The sequence below is a fragment of the Scyliorhinus torazame genome, chromosome 8, assembly GCF_047496885.1.
Source record: "Scyliorhinus torazame isolate Kashiwa2021f chromosome 8, sScyTor2.1, whole genome shotgun sequence".
NCBI lineage: Eukaryota > Metazoa > Chordata > Chondrichthyes > Carcharhiniformes > Scyliorhinidae > Scyliorhinus > Scyliorhinus torazame.
The window spans coordinates 258,948,006-258,968,557 of NC_092714.1; the positions used below are offsets into that span (position 1 = coordinate 258,948,006).

The 20,552-nt window shown below is 48.8% G+C and overlaps 1 protein-coding gene across 3 annotated transcripts in view; it reads left to right on the forward strand.

The window, feature by feature from the left end:
* ndrg3b (ndrg family member 3b) overlaps positions 1–20,552 on the forward strand; it is a 118,662-nt gene that overhangs the window by 23,230 nt on the left and 74,880 nt on the right. The window contains exons 1-3 of one of the 3 annotated variants that reach the window (XM_072515188.1): positions 3,949–4,058; positions 11,647–11,715; positions 19,862–19,897. In XM_072515188.1, the coding sequence (XP_072371289.1) occupies positions 4,026–4,058; positions 11,647–11,715; positions 19,862–19,897 (138 nt within the window). In that variant the 5' untranslated portion in view covers positions 3,949–4,025. Of the gene's footprint in view, positions 1–3,948; positions 4,059–11,646; positions 11,716–19,861; positions 19,898–20,552 lie in introns of those variants that run through there. The other 2 variants (XM_072515189.1, XM_072515190.1) reach the window with 2 other exon arrangements.

The following is a 20,552-nucleotide window of genomic DNA, read 5'->3' on the forward strand; positions in this document are numbered from 1 at the left end:
TTCCTGATTTTGTTCGCGCCCCCTTATAGCCGTGTCTTTAGATGCATAGGCTCATAGCTCTGGAATTCTGTCCCTGAACTCGTCTGCCTCTCTTCTTTATAAGACATTCGTTGATCAAGCTCCGGCTAATACCTCGTTAGACGGCTCAGTGTTAAATTTTGTTAGATCACGTTTCAGCGATGTGCTGTGAGATGTTTTACTTCCCTCGAAGGGGCTACATCAATACGCGTTGTTGTTGTGACTGTTCGGAGGGGAATGATGAATTACGATAGGGTGAGTTTGCACTGGTTTGTTATCTCAATTAAAGGCCCGTCTGCTGTAAACCCAGAGATGGAGGAGCAGTGGAATGGGACTGAGTGGATAGTTTTCAGAAGACCTAGCACCAGCACAATGGACCGAATGGCCTCTTCCTGGGCTGCAAGATTTTATGATTCCAAGATGCTGCAGTATATTGCCAGTTTCTATTTTAAAAGGGCGCATGAACACCCAGCTATTTTGATGAACACAAGTAACCAAGTCAACTAAATCAAATTTACTGAGGGACAGTCCCTTAAAGGGAGACTGCCTTAAGCAAAAAGAGGATCACAAATGTGTCTGAAGAGAATTTCTCAGCATAAGTTAACGCCTTTAATTGGCAATTGTCATGTGAGAGTACCTTTAAGAAATGGGTGTTTATAAATGGGTGTGTACATAAGTATCTGTAGTGAGAGTACCTTTAAGAAATGGGTGTTTATTACTGCAGTGATGTCAGAGAGTGGGTGGAGCTGGGCTGTCTGTCAGCTTTTTACTTTCGTTTTAGGCTGTTTACTGCAGGGTGTGTTTTAGTTTCGTTTTCAGAGCTGGATAGCTGCAGTCACAGCCAGAAGGTGTATTAGAGTCTCTCTCTGTAATCTAAAGACTGTAAATCGATCCTGGTGATTTAAAAATAATAACAGTAGTGATTTTAACCTGACGTGCTTCTGGTAAAAGATGTTTTAAGTCTTATGGATGTTAAAAGGAAAGCTTAAAGGATTACTTAGTGTTGTATTCTTTGGGGGTTATATTTGAATTAATGGTTGCTAAGATGTTCACTGTATGTTTTAAAAAGGTTAACTTGAGTTCATAGAATAAACATTGTTTTGCTTTAAAAAATACTTTTCCATTTCTGCTGTACCACACCTGCAGAGTGGGCCGTGTGCTCCCCATACCACAATCTATTAAAAGTTGTGGGTCAGGTGAACTCCATGATACACTTTGGGGTTCTCTAAACCCTGGCCCATAACAAAATCATGGTTGAAATCCGATAAAGGAAATGGTGCTTTAAATTTTCAGTTTGAACGGTCGGTCCCTGGCAGCTGCTTGGCGCTGCAGGTGAGTCACCTGTGTAACTCGAGATAAACCTTACAGCTGCAGCTCCCAGCAACAGGTTGCAAAGCAGGATTGATTTTCAATCAGGAATATAAATGGAAAATGCTGGAAACCATCAGTTAATCACTCCTGCCCTCACCCCCCCCCCCCTCACACTCTTAAAAGTATGACGTGGACCCCCCCCCCCCCCCTCACCCACCCCACCCAGAGAGATGTTTTACCATCAAAAGATGCTAGATCGATGCAAGTTATGGTGCGAGTGCATTCGGCGGGGGGTGGGTGGGGGAGAGTCTCCAACAGACTGACATGTTATTGCAAATAAGTGAATTAAATTAACATTCAGCAGCTGTAAGGCAGTGCTTTACACTGAACAAAGAACGTGGAGCAGGGGACGAATTCTGTGGAGGGAGAGAGAGAGGAAGAAAGAAAATCCAGACTCCCCATTTCAGAACGGTGACCTTTCAGCAGAACTGGGCCAAGTTGGAGATTTGACGATTTAGAAACGGGCACAAAGCTCAGGGGAACAGCACGAGCCGAAATTCGGTTTGACTTCTCTTCAGATAATTGGCCGATGGCTCATTAAAAAGAAACACAGAAATATGCAGCGGCATATTTTGTTGGAATCAAACTTTTCCAGGGCAGGAGAAAGCTGTTCAGCCGGTTGTGCCTTTCTCCAAGACCGTAAGAAATAGGAACAGGCAGTGGCCAGTCAGCCCTTCGAGCCTGCTACACCATTTAATAAAGTCAATGCTGATCTAACACTCCCGAAGTCGACTTTCGTGCCTTCTCTCCGCACCCCTCAAATCCCCCACTAAATAAAGACTTAGCGATCTCGGCCTCCACGCTTTCCTGAAGTTAAGAATCCCAAATATTCAGCACTCTGAGAGAAGAAATTCTCCCTCAAATCTGTCATAAAGGACCAACCCCCCTTATTCTGCCATCATGCCCTCTTGGTCCTATACTTTCCCATGAGTGGGAACATCCTCCCATTGGGAACATTGGCCTTGTCTAATCCCTGGCACTTTGGAAGAACAATCGTATAATAATATAATCGTATAATCTTCATTGTCACAAGTAGTCTAACATTAACACTGCGATGAAGTTATTGTGAAAAGCCCCTAGTCGCCACACTCCGGCGCCTGTTCGGGTACACTGAGGGAGAGTTCAGAATGTCCAAATTACCTAACAGCACGTCTTTCGCGACTTGTGGGAGGAAACCGGAGCACCCGGAGGAAACTCATGCAGACATGGGGAGAACGTGCAGACTCCGCACAGACAGTCGAACCTGGGACCCTGGCACTGTGAAGCAACAGTGCTAACCTCTGTGCTACCGTTTCGTCCCCGGCTCTGCTTTCTTTGTTCAGTAGCAAACATTGCCTTACAGCTGCTGAATTGTAACTTAATTCACTTATTTGCGATAACATGTCAAGCTGTTGCGGACCAGCCCCTGAATGCACTTGCACCATAACTTGCATGTATCTAGCATCTTTTGGTGGTAAAACATCTCGTGGGGGGGGGGTGAGGTGGAGTACGCGGTACCTCTGGTTGGGGGAGAGCAAAGACTGGGTGACGGCAGGAATGATCAACTGACCAGGGTCGACACAAGTAGCGAAACAGAAAGGAATGAAGGTGAACAAGGGAAAAGGAACAGATGACATTTCCTTTGCAGGGGAGATTGATTTAAATTGGTCCTTTGAGTCGGTTACCCATGTTGCTTTAGTTATCCATTGGGCCTTGGAGCAAGTTGTCTTTTCGAAAACTCTTCCGGAGATGCGACACTACATCATGACATCTCGACCAAGAGGACAGCACAAAATAACCAAATAGCTTCACTCCTATTTTAAAAAAGCAACTCTAGCCTTTGAACCCTGCTGGAGAGTGAGCATCAAATGAGGGCAGGATTGGACTGGATTCTGATATCTACTCTGTTTGAGTAGCTGTGGGATCATTCACTAGCCAGCCCTGCATGTTGAGTTTAATCCCTGGCATCTGTGCAATCGGATCCTGGTTTGAGCCTGGCTCTTCGAGAGAGGCCAGCATGAGAAAAATATTGGTTTTGGGTTGGGGCTGGCTGGACAGGTGGGACAGGGGAGAGTGGGCTGGTCAAGGGTGGCTAGAGTGGGAGGTCTGGGTGGCTGGGCGGGATGAATGATGCAGTATGGGTAATAATAATATTTAATAGTGTCACAAGTAGGCTTACATTAACACTGCAATGAACTACTGTGAAAAGCCCCGAGGCGCCACGTTCCGGCGCCTGTTCGGGTACACTAAGAGGGAGAATTCAGAATGTCCAATTCACCTAACAAGCACGTCTTTCGGGACTTGTGGGAGGAAACCGGAGCACCCGGAAGAAACCCACGCAGACACGGGGAGAACGTGCAGACTCCGCACAGACAGTGACCCAAGCCGGGAATCGAACCCGGGTCCCTGGCACTGTAAAGCAACAGTACTAAGCGATGGCTGAAGTGTGAAGTTGGTTAACAAAGGAAAACAAAAGGCCAGTCCTGATTCATTCCTGGAAATCTCCTAAGCCGTTTATCTTGTCTTTGCTCCGTAATTACATTATAAATACCGTATCACCCAAATGGATTAGATCATACTCTGCACATAATTTGGTTTAGACGAAGGATGCGTTCGCAAATGGAGTGAAATAATTTTTGTCGAGAGATGGTTTTAGGATGTCATCTGGTATAGAAATTGCTTTTAGGAAGGTGAGATTTATTCCTCCGTAATCGTGATTCTCGGTTTTAAAATTTTTGTTTAAAACATTTATTTTTGCCTGCTTGATATTAATTTTCCTGCTGTATATAGAGTCTGTTACTGTGGTCTCTCTAAATATGTGTTGTTGTTCCCTTCCTATTTCTTGACGTATTTGTCTTACATAATGATATTATGTGTGTGCGTGTCCGTGTGCATTTGGTTTTTACTCGGGAACTGACTGCAGCCTGGCACTCAGCCCAGATTTCCTCATCGACGTTATGCTCATGGCTACAATGACCCTTTTATTTAATAAAATAAATAAATGGGTTGGCACCAATCTTGTAATGAAACCAATTGGAAGCGCTAGAATTTGTTGCCGAGGTCACGACTGGCTATTGGGGTTGGGCACCAGAAACCTTCCAGCTTTTGAATGACTATCAAGGCAGATGAAAGACGGGAGGCTGGATTCTTCGTTCCTGCGACTCAGTGTCGACGGCAACGGAGCTTCACGACGGAATAATCGGCACCACCCCGTCACCGGTTCGCTACCGGTGAGGGGCTAGAACCGGCGCCTCATGAAACACCTGCAGAACACGTGAAAAACGGTGGAGAATCGCCGGGACCATGCCGGACACGCTCAGGGCTGACAAGCTGCAGCCACTCGTACGCCTACACCCCCGTAAACGCACCAATCTCACCCGAATCGATGGCGCCGGTTGAGCTGAACCGAATACCCGTCCACCCCACAGCCCACCTCCTTGCCACCCCCCCATGGCGGTGCAGGACACTGTCTGTACACCCTCTCTCCCTCTGCAGCTGCCACTCCAGGCTCACTATTGCTTTTCATAGAATTGTTTTTTCATAGAATTTACAGTGCAGAAGGAGGCCATTCGGCCCATCGAGTCTGCACCGGCCCTTACAAAGAGCACCCTACTCAAGCCCATGTATTTACCCTATCCCCGTAACCCAGTAACCCCCACTGAACATTTTTCGGACACTAAGGGCAATTTAGCCCGGCCAATCCATCTAACCCGCACATCTTTGGATTGTGGGAGGAAACCGGAGCACCCGGGGGAAACCCACGCAAACTCGGGGAGAACATGACAGTGACCCAGCCGGGAATTGAACCTGGGACCCTGGAGCTGTGAAGCAACTGTGCTAACCACTTTGCTACTGTGCTGCCCTTTTAGAAAGCATTTTATTGAGGCATTTATAATTTTAACATATTAACATTCTAAACAACAGAGCGGTCTGACACACTCAAAAAAACCCACAGTAACATGCCCAACTTCTCTCCCCCCCCCCCCCCCCCCCCCCCGCCCTAACTCCTAGCTACCCATATATTAGATTCCATGCCTCCCCTCCCCCCCTCCCCTTCTGCTGACGGTCAGTTTTCCTTAAAGAAGTCGATGAACGGCTGCCACCTCCGAGCGAACCCCTATATTGAACCCCTCAAGGTGAACTTAATCTTCTCCAGCCTGAGAAACCCTGCCATGTCGCAGACCCACACCACCAACTTCGGACGCTCCGAGTCCCTCCATCCCAGCAAAATCCGTCTCAGGGCCACCAGGGAGGCAAAGGCCAAAACGTCGGCCTTTCTTCCCCCCCCTTGGGCTCCCGGATCTTCCAAATATTGCCACCTCTGGACTCGGAGTCACCCTCCCTTCCAGGACCTCTGGCATGACATCAGAGAATCCTGCCAGAATCCTCCCAAAACATATGTACATGATTCGCCGGACTTCAAGCTCACGATTGTTGAGACCGCCCGTGAACCGTGCTGTTGGCAACTTGGCCCATTGGATTGGATTGGTTTATGGTCACGCGTACCCAGGTACAATGAAAAGTATTTTTCTGAGAGCAGCTCAAACGGATCATTTAGTACATCGGAGGCGGAGCATCGCAGACGGGCCCGATAATGAAATGCAAACGCGGTTGCAAGTGCGGACTTGGAGGGGGTGGAGCATCGCAGCCCCGCGTCAAACCAGCGCCTGCCGAGATTTTGGCGTCTGGAGTTATTCTCTGCCCGGTCGCCGTTCCCGATTTCGGCGTCGGGTAACGGATAATTCCGCTCAGGGAGTATATTTTGGCAGGAGAGGGGCTACTTGGGACCTGGAAGGTGAAAGTCCAGCTCAGGTAGAGGAGCAAAAGGAATACAAGTAGATCAATCTACAGAGGCGATGTAGAGGGCGCAGGGAAGATTTGCAAGGATGATATTGAGTATACATATCGGGAAAGGATTAATGGGTTGGATCTCTCCTCTCTTGAGAAAAGAAGGCATGAACAAAGAGAGGCATTTAAAGTTCTGAAGGTTTTTGACAGAGTGGGTCCTCTTCTGGAGGAAAAAGCGTAACTAGAGACAATCAATATACGGCAGTCGCCAAAAAATTCCAGTCGGGAGTTCAGAAAAAACTTTGTTTCCCAGAGTGTTGAGAATGTGGACCTCGCTACCACATGGAATGGATGGAGTGAATAGTAAAGACGTATTTAAGCATATGAGGGAAAAGGGACTAGATAGTTGCAATGGTAGATTTTCTTTAAAATGTCAATTTATTGGGATTTTCAATTTTTTTTGCAAAAGGTTTACAAACCAATAAATGCGGAAAGATAGCTCTGGGTATCAATGTACAGCAGGTCCAGCACAAAGCAATAGTCATGACATAATTGGGAACAAATAAGACCGGATAAATCATGGACAAAATCCCACGGGTAAATGACCTGTCTGCATCCAAACAGGGTACAGGCAACGTTCTGGACGTACATTTCACCCACACAAAACAAAATGACAGAAGAAGAAAACCCCTAGCACGCAGGGGAATCGACTAACCCTTGCAGCACGATTTATTTTTATTTTTATTAATTTTAAAGTACCCAATTTCTTTTTCTAATTAAGGGGCATTTTGAGTGGCTAATCCACCTACGCTGCACATCTTTTTGGGTTGTGGGGGCGAGACCCACGCAGACACAGGAAGAATGTGCAAACGCCACACGGACAGTGACCCGGGGCCGGGATTGAACCCGGGTCCTCGGCGCCGTGAGGCAGCAGTGCTAACCACTGCGCCACCGTGCCGCCCTGCTTACAGTCTTCTCCAGATCCAGACCGCAACAGGCAGCCATCTTCTGCCTTCGAGATGGTTAAATGACAAAGACAGGGAGAGGACCGGGCACAACCAAATCTTCAGACTCGGCCTAGTGTTTCTCATGGAAGAAGTCAAAAGGGAGCAAGAGCCAAGAGCATCCATAATCCATAATCCCATCTCCCAGCCCCAGGTCAAAGGAAAAAACCACCAGTACCCCCCTCAGGAGGACAACAGGATATCGGGTGGGCAAGAACCAAAAGGAATATAAACTGGTCCCAATCGTAAAACAGGGAGAAAGCCCACTCCAGGGTGGGAGGGGCTTCAGAATGACCCCCAGTCTGGGGAGGGCCGACCAACCTCTTGAACTGCGGGACCCCCCTCCACAACCAGGACTCCTCCAAAGAAGAAAGGATTAAGCCACCCCCAGGCCAACAAGGGCCCATATCCGATTGACCCTGATGTCAAAGCTCACTGTCCAGCACTACCACAGCAGCCCTCCGGGACAGCAATACGAAGAGGGAAGTAGAAGCAACTCCCCCAAAACCTCAAAACGTCAGAAGAAGAGTGAAGAAGAAGAACGGGAACTGACAGGACTGTCCGTCCCGGACCGGCCTCACTCACAGCAGGTAGAACAATCAAAGAGGGAGACCCGTATCAGAAATGACCACGGCGCCACCCTAAAGGGGAGTCCAACAGACCCCAGTCACAAACAGGATAATACTGCCTTTTTAAAAGAATTTCCAGTGCAGAAGGAGGCCATTTGGCCCATAAAGTCTGCACCGGCCCTTGGAAAGAGCACCCCATTTAAGCCTACACCTCCACCCTTTCCCTGCAGCCCCATAACCCAATAACCCCACCCAACCTTTTTGGACACTAAGGGCAATTCAGCATGGCCAATCCACCTAACCTCCACATCTTTGGACTGTGCGAGGGAACCGGAGCACCCGGAGGAAACCCACGCAGACAGGGGGAGAACGCGCAGACTCCACACAGACAGTGACCCAAGCCGGGAATCTAACCTGGGACCCTGGAGCTGTGAAGCAACTGTGCTAACCATTGCGCTACCGTGCCGGGCCTGAAGAAGGAAAAGGCGCTACCAAAAATGATTAGCTCCCACTGGGGGGGGGGGGGACCTTGCTCGAACAAAGCGAGGGCAGAACTAAATCCTACCTCGTCCCGCTCCGGCTCTGCTCATCTTCCCCAAGGATGCATTCAGATAAAGATACTTTCAGCCTAACATGGGATAAAGTTATTAAATCAGGATAACCAGAGGTGCAGGACATCACACCCAAATTATTCACTTCCCTGCAAACAAATACATTGACAACATCAACAGACAACAACATCATTATCAGGGAGTGAAGTCCAGGATAACAACTGAGGTGCCAGGCAGATATCAGGATAAAGATTTCTCCACCGCCACATAAAGCAGGATCAAAGACTGAGAGCACTCTTCAGGATCTTCCAAGGATTCCAACGATCGAAGGCACAAAACCTCATTGCTTCCAACATGCCGTCTCGCCCGAACCCGGGCGGCCAACAACCTGGGAGCAGGACAGCATGGGGCCAGGGGTCGGAATGCCATCCCAACCCCAGGCCTCGAGGCAGGATTAAATGTGCTCCCTCATTCCGCCAAGGACAGTGCTCCCTCGGCCGCCAGGACCTCTTCGCGTGTCTCCATAGAACCGTCTTGGAACCCCCGAAACCGGGCTCCGATGACCTGCACCACAGAGCCGAGACATTCGGATGGATCAATAGCATCGCTAGCAGCCATCGTCCATCGGAACGCACCGCACCGTCCGGATGGGAATCCCCCCAAAAGTATCTGCTCCACTAATGAGAAGACCCCTACCCGACTTCCAGCTGCCATGAATCGACGAGGATTTAAGCATTTTGTCTCGACTCTACAGCGCTGAATTACTGACCAACAAACCTTGGGACATAGTTTTCACTATGTATGTCAAGAAAGTCAAAAACATGTGCAAATGGATAAAAAAAGGGTTGTAACGAGCTGAGCCAGAGCTCATGAAAATGTAGCCTCGCCCTCGCTCGCATCACACGACCAATGCAATTTGAATGAGAAAAGATGAAAGGAGGCTGGAGAGGAGCATAAGACCAGCATGGTCTGGTTGGGCAGAATGGCCTACTTCTGCGCCTTTTTTCCTGTGTAATTCCATGTAGTCCTAGATTCAAAGAACCGAGAGGAGGAAGCGGGTGAAAAATAAATGGCATTTATTTCATGCTGTCCACGACCTTGGGGATCTCAAAGTGCCTCGTAACTATTTCAGCACTTTTTGAGTGTGTTGCGTGTTGTAGAGGAGCACAACTGTGAATTTTCTCACGCCAAGATCCCAGAAACTGGCACGTAACCGGATGAACTGATTTTGGGCTGGATTGACCAATTATGAGGCTATGTTCAGAGGAAGCGTCAGGTTTTACGCCCCCCCCCCCCCCCCCCCCCCGACTGTGGCGATGCTGGACACGGTCCACAGTCGCCATGTCTGATTCATGAAAGTTGAGAGGATACGTGCCCACGCCGTCGGGGACTCGGCCATTGGGAGTGGAGCATCCGTGGAGGGCCTCGGGTGACGTCCTGAGGCCGTCCCAACCTTGTGCGACGTGCTCCTTGAGTACGGCGCTTTTGAGGGGGCGGAGCATTCGGAAAATGCGGCGCCCCCGATTTCGGCGTAAAAACGGATTCTCCGGCCGATGACCGAACACCATTTCAGCGTCGGCAATCGGAGAATCCAGCCCTTCGTCCTTCACTGTGTTTAGAGAACTAGGTGTTGGACAGAGCACGTGGAAAATCTGCTGCTGTTTTTTGATTGGTGCCCTTCAATCTCACCCGAGAGGGCAGGCGAGACATGGGGGGAGAGAAAATGTTCATCTCACTGCTCAAAGCTAAATTTGCACCTAATTTTTAAAGCGGGTACCAGTGGGCGAACCAGTTGTCACAACCAGATGACCTACAGGCTTTAGACCTGACTCAGTCTGGCATTCAGTTTGCTTTTGCGTGCAATTTCAGTGACTCCTTAATCCTGCTTACATATATATATAATTAAAAAATAATTTTTTTTTTAAGAGTACCCAATTCATTTTTTTTCCAATTAAGGGGCAATTTAGCGTGGCCAATCCACCTACCCTGCACATCTTTGTGTTGTGGGGGTGAAACCCACGCAAACACGTGTAGAATGTGCAAACTCCACACGGGCAGTGACCCAGAGCCGGGATCGAACCTGGGGCCTCGGCGCCGTGAGGCAGCAATGCTAAACACTGTGCCACCGTGCTGCCCTTGCTTACATATATTTTAAAGAAATACAATTATCAGCTCTAGTTCCTTAGAATTCTCCATCCGTCCCCAATCCTCCAACTTGTCTATCTGCTCTAAATCTCCGGGCCACCACAGATTTTTGAATACGGGCTGATTATTTTAATTGGAGCAGGTACAGCAAGCTCTTCTCTTCAGATTTCTGAAGCTCTTTTTCAGTTGCCCTAATGCTGGCTTGACCGCCTTGAATGGATTTGACCCTGCTCTCCGCCACAGCTCACCTGGTCGCACGCACACCTCGTGAGTCAGAAGGCTGAGGGCTCAAGTTCCCCTTTCACAGACTTAAGCAAAAGGAGCGCTGTGTCGAAGAAGGTGCCGTACTTCAGATGAGCTTTTGAAATGAGGCCTCGTCCGGTGGGGTCATAAATGACCCCATGACACCGGCTCGTAAAAGGACAGGAGAGGTCTCCCCCGGTGTCCCGGCTGACATATTTATCCTTCAATCAACATCACAAAAAACTTGATATCTGGTCACCGTCACATTGCAGTCTGCGGGATCTTTTCCTACAGTACAGCGGTGGCTGCATTCAAAAGTCATTTGTTGGCTGTGGTGAGCTTTGGGAGCCGCCATGCCGCCATGAGAGTGCTGCAAACCTCTCAATGTTGAGTCGACTGGTGCTGTTGTTGAACGCAAGAGTTCTGTCTGCTTCCTTCATCAGTCAGTCTACATCCCTCCTCCTCCTCCTGTCACTCCGTGCTTAAAACCTACCCCTTTGGTGAAACCATTTGGTCCCTTGCCCTAATACCTCATGTGGCTCGATGTCAAATATTGTTTGATAACCTTCTTGCTGAGCGCTTTGGGATGTTTGACAGTTTACGGTGCTGTGTAAACACAAGTTGTTGTTGTCATTTTTCAAAGACGCATCGAAGTAGCAATGACGTGTCAGTTTTACGGTAAATCACGTGCAATTAGTCAAGTAAGAGAATTAGTTAAATTCCAATACTGCAGCTTGGGGTTGGTGCAAATGTTGATTCAAAATTACTCCACGAGTCGATTTCTCCTAACTTGACACTAAAATGTTTGAGCCAATATTTCAAATTAAGCCATTTAAACAAAATGGCACAGAAGGCGCTTTAAGACATCCCAATTGCCCAGAGTAGAGTAGATTGCCGTGTGACCTTCTTTGGGTTGCTATGTGATTCCAGTTGGCTAGACAATGTGCTTAATTTGTGCTCCTTCTTCTAATTGTGTAGATTTCTGAAGCGATGGAGGAACTCCAGGATGTTCAACTGACTGAGATTAAGCCACTCCTAACAGAAGGGGTAAGGAACTTGTATTTTATGTCACCCGACTAACAATCCGGAGGATGTGTTTGAATCCCATTGTGACAGTTTGGGCATTTAACTTTGGCTTCAAAAATGAACTTCAAAAATCATAAAATAAAAAGCTGGTATTAGTAAATGTGACTGTGAAGCTGTTGGATTGATGTAAAAGCTTGGCTGCTTCGTTAATAGTCTTCACGGAAAGAAACCCATTTGCCCCTACCAAGCCTGGCCTATATGCAAATTCAGTCTCGCACTTAACGTGGTGGACTTGTAACCTCCCTGTAAGGCAGTGTGCCACTCGGTTATTGCAACCCTGGGCAACTAGGGATGCCACAGCAACATTGCCTTTTATTCCTTCACGGGACGTTTTTATTGCCCTTGAGAAGGTGGTAGGTAAACTGCCACCTTGAGCTGCTACAGTCCATGTGGTGTGGGTGCAGCCACGTTGCCTATGACGCCCATATCCTGAGAGTGGGCATTTACAGAAAGTCCAGAGCTCCGCGTATTTCATGTTATCCTGTCTCGTTTATGCCACACAGACTGCTGGGTAGATAATTGGTCCATTGAGAAATCATCAGGTGCTGAATTGTGATGATGATACAAATAAATCAAATAATCGGAATTTATAACATAGTTAAATAAATAAAAATAAAGTATTAAAAAAACTACAATTATGAATACTTCAGTATGCTGGTAATTACAAGTCTGTAATTTACAGAATAAAAAATGAAAGGTCTGACACTTTGCATTTTGTATTAAAATCCATAGGGTATATGTTGTCAGGTTGAGTTCATTAAATGCTCATTTACATATCATTTACGAGTTTGATAAAGTAGGGGATTGGGCTGTCTCAGAGTCTATTTGTTCTATATCTTATCTGCGGAATGGTGTCTATTAGGTAACCGCTGTACAAAAGTGAATAAACTTTATGCACCTTGCTAGATTATTTAAGAGCGATGCTGGTTGAACTGAATCATATTGCTGGAAATCGCTCCGATTTAAATCCTAGTTCATTGACCTTGCGCCAGTAATTATGGGAGGACTATATTTGGTCTTGACCCCCAACCCCCCGGCAAGCCAGCCAGAGAATCATGTATCCTCTTTCAGAGAAGGTCCACTGCCACTTGTTCCAGTTGGGTACTTGACAGGCCAGAGGTGGGCCTTCCACTGGGATCAAGGACCCCAGGAGTGAAAAGTCCCATCATCCGCTGAGAGCTGCAGACATTCGGAGGCTGGCAAGTCTATTGAACAATAGCACCACTGGGGAGGCAGTGGCTGCTGCCAGTTCAACACCCATGTGAGGCCTAGTTTCATCATTGGGCCCTAGGTCACAGGTGAGTGATGGCAGGGGGCCTGGAGAGAGTCACAGGGGGGAGGGGGGGAGTTTGCTTGCTTGCTGTGCGCCCTGCATGGCGAGCCATCTGCCCACAGCTGGGTTAATACCTGGGTGGTAAGGTGAGGCTTTAAGTAGGTATTAATTGTTCACTTAAGGGCCTCAATTGGCTACACGGCAGGAAGGCTGACCATGGGCCTTTCCACCACAGACTTCATCGGAAGGTGTGAAGATGGCAGAGTCCCCACCTGCCACCCTCCCACCGGATTAGATGCCCACCTGCCACCAAACCCTATGGTGGGTACAATTCCCCACACTATTTACTCTTCGGGTGGCACAGTGGTTGGCACTGCTGCCTCACAGCTCCAGGGGCCGGGGTTGAATTCTGACCCCGGTCTGTGTGGCGTTTGCACGTTCTCCCCGTGTCTGGGTGGGTTTCCTCCTGGTGCTACGGTTTCCTCCCACAGTCCAAAGATGTGCAGGTTAGGTGGATTGGCCATGATAAATTGCCCCTTAGTACCCAAAAAGTTAGGTGGGATTACGGGGACAGGGTGGAGGCGTGAGCTTAAGTAGGGTGCTCTTTCCAAGGGCTGGTGCAGACTCGATGTGCCGAATGATCTCCTTCTGTACTGTAGATTCTATGGTCCAAGATCTATTCTCCTGGACTGATAAATACATGCGTGAGAATGGGTTGCGATGTGCCTTTCATATGAATCCGCTACTAGGAAAGGTGGCGAAAGAAGATTCCATAGGATATTTCCCAAAGGCACATCCTTGAAGTGGACTAATTTGCAGAGTATGGAGAAAAATCTAGGCTTTGGGACTAAATTGGGAGAGTGAGCACGGACGTGATGGGCCCTTCTTCTGTACCGAATGATTCTAAACATGCCAAGCTTTTTGTGTATCACGTCAGGCTTGGAATTACTGCTCCCTTTCATTCAGTAATTTTGAATTGCTTCCTTCGGGATGTACTGAATAACGGGGTTTCTGCTGCAGATACTGGGCTCACGAGGATGGGGTTACTCAGGGTCACGCTTCTGGCATTTCCTGGAAAGTACAGCCAATTGTTCTCCGCTCTTCTGCTTTCACTCAGCTGTGTTAGAGAGCTGCGGAACGGTTTCGTGACATTCCCTTGTTCCTGGAGTATTGTTGAGAACTTCAATTTCATAAAACTTGAGTGTAAGTGATAAGTGAGCAGCATTCTGCGGTGGGTGAGTGCAAAAGGGAAGATTCCTGGAGCAACAAAGGCAGAGTGCTGGACTAGCAACAGGGAGGCCAACTCTGCACATATTTATCTCACCTGGCAGGTCAGTCTTGAGGAGGTTCTCTTGATTGTGTCCCATTTGGCCGAGACTCTGGCCCAATACTCCGGCAATCCAATTTTCAATGCATTTCGTTATAAGTCCGTTGATAGATCTATCCGTAAATCCCCCAGGAGAGGCATCGTTTTGTCCAGTGAAAGCTAGCCCGTAAAAATTTCCACAATTTGTTTTTCCTCCTCCTTTTCGCCCCAGGTTTGGAATTGACGTTGAGCTTTCATTTTTGCAAGGGAAATACAAGAACACAAATAGGAATAATAATAATCTTTGTTAGAGTCACAAGTCGGCTTACATTAACACTGCAATGAAGTTACTGTGATAAGCCCCTAGTCGCCACATTCCAGCTCCTGTTCAGGTACACAGAGGGAGAATTCAGAACCTCATCCACTGGCTTAAGCATCCAACGTTAGAGTATTTATCTGCAAGCTGCACCGTCGAAACTCGACCGGGCTTTCTCGGCAGCAGTTCTGAGCTTAAGATCTTCACTACTTAGAAGAACATGGGCAGCCGTTGCATAGCAACCATCATTACCACCAAGATGCACACCATCTTGACGTGGATGGACATCACCAGTCCTCCACCATCAGGCCAAAATCCTCCAACTCTCTATCGTACGGCGGAAGCATCTTCGCCACACAGCTCACAGCAGCTCCGGGAGAAGGCTCACCACCTCTTCCCAGGTGCCGTGTACCCTACAGTAGATTCTACCCCAAATATCGATCTCCAAAAGGAACCTTTGATACAAATACTTGATAATGGGGGGAAAAAACAGCACCTATTATTTTTGTATCATCCGCTTTGTTTGCTTTTGTAGAGATAAGAACGCAATGTAATATTTGAGAATGTTATGGGCTGGATTCTCCGTTTCATGTTCCCGGCCAGAGGTAATTTGTTTACGATCCCCCTGGGAGTGCTGCAAACCAGCAACAATTCCGTGTTCCTTGCCATGCAAATTCATGCATGGTGTGGAACGCATGGGACTCTCAAGGGAATCCTCCTATCGGGCCGCCATGTCGAATCGGTGGCCCAATAGTGAGGTCCTGCGGCCGAACCCACCCCCCATACAGCAAATCAGCACCAAACCCCCCCACCCCAAATTGTCTGGGTGTCCGTTTCCCCCCCCCCCCGCCCGGGACCTCCTGACCAAATGGACCCCCCCCCCCCAAAGGGACCCCTCTAATCGGGGTCTAAGACGTGCAGGCATCAATAATCGCCTAAGTGACTTGACAGGGCAACAGTTGAGAGCATTTAACACATCCGGGTGCCCCACGAGTGATTTCCAGCCATGTTTCAGGAACAAATTCCCCCCACGTCTACCATTGTTCCTGTGGGAAAATTAGTTCCGACGTAACGTTTCGAATTGAGTTACAAGGTGGTTTTCAGCAACCAAGTGTGTTGTAAGTCTGAGGACTGCCTGTAAATGTCTCCGCCCCCACTGTTGCCAATTGTCCCTTGTCTCTATGGGTTACCAGTTGGATATTTTTGTGGGTTTGAAATGAGCTGTTGTGAAAGCCTGGCTGTCGCGGCAGGCCGCTATGCCCTCTTGGGCTGCCTGAATGAACCCCGCAGCCGTGAAGGATTGCTCCCCGCCCCCCCACAGAGAGAGATCTCCACATTGCCTTCAAAAGGCACGATGAGCCCATCTGCAACATCCTTCATCTCTGCTGAGATACCGGAGAGGCAGCCAAGTAAATCTCGGAGGGGAAGCTGGCATCACTTTGTCGGCATCAGTGCAGCTCTGTGGGTGCTTGCAGATTTTGAGTGATGGCTCTTTATTAAGCTTCAGAAATAGAATTGTCAGTGACATGATCAATCCTCTGTTTATTTCTGTTTTTGATGCCTCAAATCAGCATCACTGCTGCTCGTTTTGTTCTTCAGTCTCACCCGTGGCTCAGTTGGTAGCGTACCTTGGGCTGAATTCTCTGTTTCAGAGATGACGTGGTGATGCTAGGACTGAATCGCGACTGCTCTACGGTCCCGAAAGCGGTACTGGTCCCCGAATAATTCTGGACACGTTAATGGGTTATCACCGGCGCCACAGGGAACCAGTGCAATTCCAAGGAATGCCGGCGTGCGATACGACGGGGCCGGGAATGGCACTGGAGAGTCTGCCGAGCAGGAGCTGCAGATAAGCACCCTCCCCCATCCCTGGCCAAGCAGATGGCACTGGTTGTGCTGGAGCACGCCCTTTCCATTGATGGGTCGGCTGGGGCCAGAGGCTACTCCCCCCCCCCCCCCCCCCCACCCCCACTCTACCCCCACCCCTTCCCTCTCAGCAACCATGGCGCCCGGTTCCCGATTGTCAATACCACAAGTGAACCACTCCGTCAGTAATTCCGCTTGGCGGAGCATCACGGGAGGCTCGGTGAATGTCGGGTCCGGTCCGATACTGATATGCCAACGGCCTGTACTGTGCAATTTGCATGCCCGTGCGGCGTCGGACGCATTCACGCCGCTGTCGAGGCACTGGAGCACGGCATTCCGTTAGGCACCAGCACTGGCCTCGATTTCCGGTCGAGGCGCGATTCTCCGTCCAATCACGTTCTGCAATTCCGGCGTCGCTGGGAAGAGAATCCCGCCTAATGTCTCGGAGTAAGAATGCCACGTGCTCCAACCCCAATCCATAGGTTTAAGCACATAATCTATGCTGGCACCTCAATGCAGCACTGAGGGAGCCTCACACAATGGGAGTAAACATCTTTCAGAGGAGGCATCCGCCCTTTTAGGTGGATATATATATATTTTTTAACGCATTTTATTCAAATTGTATCAAAGTAGGTTACAGCAAATAAATACCCCGGGAAACATTCCTCCCAACAATCAACTATACAGTTTGTACAGATTTTTCTCCTTTTTCACCCCCCCCCCTCCCCATCACCCACTCCCCCACCCCCTTGCGACGAACAGCTCCTCAAACACGGTCACAAACATCCCCCAACTTTTCTCAAACTCCTCTGATGAGCCCCTTAACTCGGTGTTCTTCAAACTTTTTTTCCGGGGACCCATTTTTACCAACCGGCCAACCTTCGGGACCCAATCCGGCCGACCTTCGCGACCCAAGCCGGCCAACCTTCGCGACCCACACCGGCTGACCTGAGCGACCCACCATTTTCTCTTACCTTGTTTGCTGCTGACAAAAATGGAGGAAATGGTTTTGGGTCCCTTTGGCCCTCGTACACGCTCCTCCAATGGAACTTGTTGGATGAAGGTGAAGCCTTCTGGTGTCAGAAAGTATGGAGTCTCCATCTGTCCATAAATTTTATCAAATAAAACCCCCCACGAACTTCTAAAAAAAATAAAATAAAAAGAATAAAATAAATGAATTAAAAACCACTACAGAACGTGTAAAACAAAAAGCTGCAACCGTTTAAAAAAACTAGCGGCCGCACTGTGCATGCGTGCCCGATCGCATGCGCGCCGATCATCGTGCGCGCATGCACAATGTGGCCAAATTTTTTTTTCAACATGTTCGCGGCCGCTTGCAACCGGCGTTATGAAAAGCCGACTGCTGCGCAGGGATTTGCGCGATCGGGAGCGCCGCGGACAACGGCTCCACGACCCTCCCGACACCGGCCCCCGACTTTGAAGAACACTGTCTTAACTCATACTTTATCTTCTTTAACCGCAGGAAGTCATACAGGTCACCCAACCATGCTGCTACCCCCGGTGGCGATGCCGACCGCCACTCCAGCAAAATTCGTCGCCGTGCAATCAGAGAGGCGAAGGCCAAGACATCAGCCTTCCTCCTCTCCATGAGCTCCGGCTTCTCTGAAACCCCAAATATCGCCACCAAAGGGTCCGGGTCCACTCCCTTCCCCACTATCTTGGCTAAGACCGTGAACACTCCCGCCCAGAATCTTCCCAACTTTTCACAACCTCAAAACATGTGTGCATGATTCGCTGGCCCCCGCCCACACCTCTCACACTCATCTGCTACCCCCTGAAGGAACCCACTCAATCTCGCCCGAGTCATATTCACCCTGTGCACCACCTGAAACTGTATCAGGCTCATCCTTGCACAAGAGGAGGTCCCGTTTACCCTTCACAGTGCCTCACTCCATACTCCCCAATTGACCGTCCATTCCCAACTCCGCTTTCCATTTCTCCTTGATCTTCACCACCCGCTCACCTCCCAGCTCCCCCAGCCACTTATATATATTCCCAATTCTTCCCTCCCCTTCTACATCCAGAAGCAGCAGTCGCTCCAGCAGGGTGTATCCCGGCAATCGAGGGAACCCCTTCCAGACCTTTCGTGCGAAGTCCTTAACCTGTAGAAACCTGAACTCACTACCCCTCGGCAGCTCTACCCTCTCCCTTAGCTCCTCCAGATGTGTCCTCACTTGCATTCCTGAAAACCGCAACTTTAAGCGAAACATTGCCTCTCATAGGAATTGATGTTAAAACTGCAATTGTGTTCTCCCCTGGTCTATCACCAATATAATTGATCCTCAACTACTGTACCTGGCATTTGTCACGGGCTCCTTTCGCTGTTTTAATTTAACCTTTTTTTGTCATCCAGTGAGCTCAAACTTTGGATGCACCTTATGTGAAGATGCTTGGTTTGTACGTGTGGTATCTGCAGCTTCATTGGTCCGGCAAGCCATTCAGTTCTGACAAACAAGGGCAGCTTGGGAGGGGAAAGCGCCAGCGGTACTCATGATGGCCACAAAAATAATTAGAAAAACTGGCCACATGGCCTAGGTACCCTCACCGGTCAGCCTTACCCTTGAGAAGGGGTCACTTGAGCGAGTCACCAGAGAACAACAAGTGTTCAATCCAATGTGCAAAAGGAGCAGTGGAGAAATTTGACGGGAAAAAATCAGCAAGGAGGAAAGCACAAATAACATAATGGAAAATGAGAATTTAATTCACTTAATCCTTTTTAATCTTTTTATTGCCACAAGTAGGCTTACATTAACACTGCAATGAAGTTACTGTGAAAATCCCCTAGTCGCCACATTCCGGCGCCTGTTCGGGTACACCGAGGGAGAATTCAGAATGTCCAAATTACCTAACAGCACGTCTTTCAGGACTCGTGGGAGGAAACCGGAGCACCCGGAGGAAACCCGCGCAGACACTGGGAGAACGTGCAGACTCTGCACAGACAGTGACCCAAGCCAGGAATCGAACCCGTGACCCTGGTGCTGTGAAGCAACAGTGCTGACCACTTTGCTTCCGTGCCGTCCCTTTCTGCATCAAGTCCAGGTCCATTCCACTTGGGGGCTTCAATGTTCTTCCACGTTCAGTGATTGAATTAAAATAGTTTCCAAAAAAAATGGCCTTTTCCTTGACTGTCATTCAACTGTGTCATGTTTGAGGTTGTAAACTGGCGAGTCATTGGTAGGGTGTAGCGTGTCACTGCCGGTGGATACTGTTGGGTTAATACCGCTGCCATCTCCTTGTCCTCTGGCATAGATAAGCACCTGAACTGGTAATGCGTTGATAATTCATGGAGTTACTGATGGCTTCCCTTTCCATTCCTCTTCCACAGAACTCCGCGAGGAACTTCCAGGATTTCGACTGCCAGGTAAGTCACGTCCGTGTCCTCTGAAGTGTTTGGGCAGCTTCTTGCGGATTTGAGCAGGGGGTTTGCAACTCTTGTTGTTTTTTGTGTGCCCATTCATTCCATCGCGGAGGATTGTACGTGTATGCATTCCACCTTGCTGGTTGCTGGGGTAGAAAGGATAGAAAGCAGGAAACGGTGCCCAAAATTCAGAAGAAATGGCTGAACGAGTCTCACCGTTGCACAGCGTATTGTTCAGCGAGAAACTGGGCCTTGTAGACTAGGAATCATTGCCCGGTAGTACCTGGTTGGAGAGTAGCAGAGACCAAAAGTCATCTACACGTTTTACCTTCATTCTACCACCAATGGAGTTTTGAGATCCAAAGAGGGATTGGCGGGGCATTTCTTTCACATTTCAGTACTAATTTCATAGATTTTATAGTGCAGAAGGAGGCCATTCGGCCCATCGAGTCTGCACCGGCCCTTACAAAGAGCACCCTACTCAAGCCCATGTCTCTATCCCTGTAACCCAGTCACCCCCACTTAACCTTTTTGGACCCGAAGGGCAATTACGCATGGCCAATCCACCTAACCCGCACATCTTTGGACGGTGGGAGGAAACCGGAGCATCCGGAGGAAACACACGCACACACGGGGAGAACATGCAAACTCCACGCAG